We start from the raw sequence: 1,882 nt of genomic DNA, 5'->3' as shown, positions 1-1,882 counted from the left end.
ACGTGCCTCCACCAATAACAACAAACAACAATAAACCTAGTAAAATCCCACAAGTGGGGTCTGGCGAGGGTAGTGTGTATGCAAGCCTTACCCCTACCTTCGGAAAGGTAGAGAGATGTTTCTGATAGATCTTACCCCTACCCTGTGCGCCTCCACCCAAAAGAAAAAAAGATAAATATTGTGCATATAGTTTTTCTAATTTGGAATGCCGTGCGCTCGTATTTTCACCAAAAATTACACCCACTGGAATCTCATTAAGAATTACATTAGGTGGAAGATCAAGGGAAGTGGAGGATGTCCTTTGTCATGCCCTCAAAGTATGGTTCGGACTTGCCACTACCAAAGGATTCCTCCGTAACTATCAAGGAGGTGCCAAGGAAAACTGTCGCCGTTGTTGCTTTTTCAGGTTTGTGATTCAGATTTTAGCATGTCAATGTAAAGTTCTATTTTATATGATGATGATATGAGTGAAGCTTACAGAAAGAAGTGGGATTCATACCGCCGCCGACCCCAACTTTGTGGGACTGAGGCGTAGTTGTTGTTGTTAACACAAATTCTAGACAGATTTGCATTTTAAGTTTATTTAAAATTCAATATCCTAGTAATCGGAAAGCAGGGCTCTGTCTCATTGGTCTATAGAAGTAAATCTTGTTTAAGTTTACTTGGTGCTTTATTGATAGCTTCTCTTGTTATGATATGAGATAAATTTGCATCTAGTTGTATTTTCTGTGTCTTTCCTTTGATGTCCTATATGCCTGCTGTGGTAGATAGCAGTTTCCATTCAGAGTTCAAAGGAAAAACATTTAGGAATTCTATTTTTGAAGTTTTATATCCTAATTTAGCTAGCTTTCTCCCATTCGATTTCAACAAAGGTTTTGTGACTGATGAAGAAGTTAAAGCCCGAGAATCAAGACTTCGTGCTGCACTAAAGGGAGATGCAGTGTTTTGGGTAAAAGATGGTGCCTCGATAGAAGTTGCACAGGTATATTCGTAGAACCATTTCAATAGTACTTGTAATTCTCCTGGGGAACAGATTTTGGCCTAGTGTAACCCCCAAGTGACATACTAGTTGTGTTCTTTTTATACTTCTGCTTGCAGTATAATCCACCATTTACTCTTCCGTTCACACGTCGGAATGAGATTAGCCTGGAAGTTGAAAGGAAACAGGAATAGCTAGTCAGTGTGCAGTATATTGCAGATAGATCCGTGCATTGATGGAAGCAGAGAAACAAAAATATATGGTGTAAATAAATTGTATTGATATACTCCTTGTATATATATGTATATATATTTGGTGATTGCTTGACATTTTGGTAACAAGGTTATGTACATGCACAGAAATGTAAGGTCACTTATGCTTCAACTCTGAATATAATAACACTTTGTCTTTAATACTCTTCTCGATCCTCTATTTGGGCATATCTTGCGTAATATTATTGATCTCCTGGAAGCTGATCGTTGTTTCAATAGCAGATAGTATGGTTTTGTCATGGGATACCTAGGAGCAATGGTAAAGTTGTCTCCGCGTGATCTATAGGTCACGGATTCGAGCCGTGGAATAAACCACTGATGCTTGCTTCAGGGTAGACTGCCTACATCATACCCTCTTAGGATGCGGCCTTTTCCTGGACCCTGCGTAAATGCGGGATGCTTCGTGCGCCGGGCTACCCTTTTTTCCTGTGGTACTGCTTATGTGTGAGTTGCTGCAGTTTAATGTTATATACTCTCCCGGACATAGATTGTTCTGAGTACTCCACATTCCAATGTCATCAACTTTCTTATCGATCTTAAAGATTCCCTTCCTTTTAGCTTATATATGTCGCATATTACATAACGACAATGCAACAACTAGATATCAGTCTCAATATAGTTAGAAGTGGCA

General features: G+C 39.4%; 1 protein-coding gene across 1 annotated transcript in view; it reads left to right on the top strand.

Annotated features, from left to right (window-relative positions):
- The window catches only part of LOC109235549 (heme-binding-like protein At3g10130, chloroplastic), a 5,012-nt gene extending 3,614 nt beyond the window's left edge, over nt 1–1,398 (top strand). The window contains exons 6-8 of the mRNA XM_019401710.1: nt 271–406; nt 873–982; nt 1,099–1,398. Of these exons, the coding sequence (XP_019257255.1) occupies nt 271–406; nt 873–982; nt 1,099–1,173 (321 nt within the window). The 3' untranslated portion in view covers nt 1,174–1,398. The remainder of the gene's footprint in view (nt 1–270; nt 407–872; nt 983–1,098) is intronic.

The sequence above is a fragment of the Nicotiana attenuata genome, chromosome 12 (genome assembly GCF_001879085.1).
Source record: "Nicotiana attenuata strain UT chromosome 12, NIATTr2, whole genome shotgun sequence".
NCBI lineage: Eukaryota > Viridiplantae > Streptophyta > Magnoliopsida > Solanales > Solanaceae > Nicotiana > Nicotiana attenuata.
The sequence above is the reverse complement of the archived record's forward strand: the minus strand, read 5'-3'. Positions and strand labels throughout refer to the sequence as shown.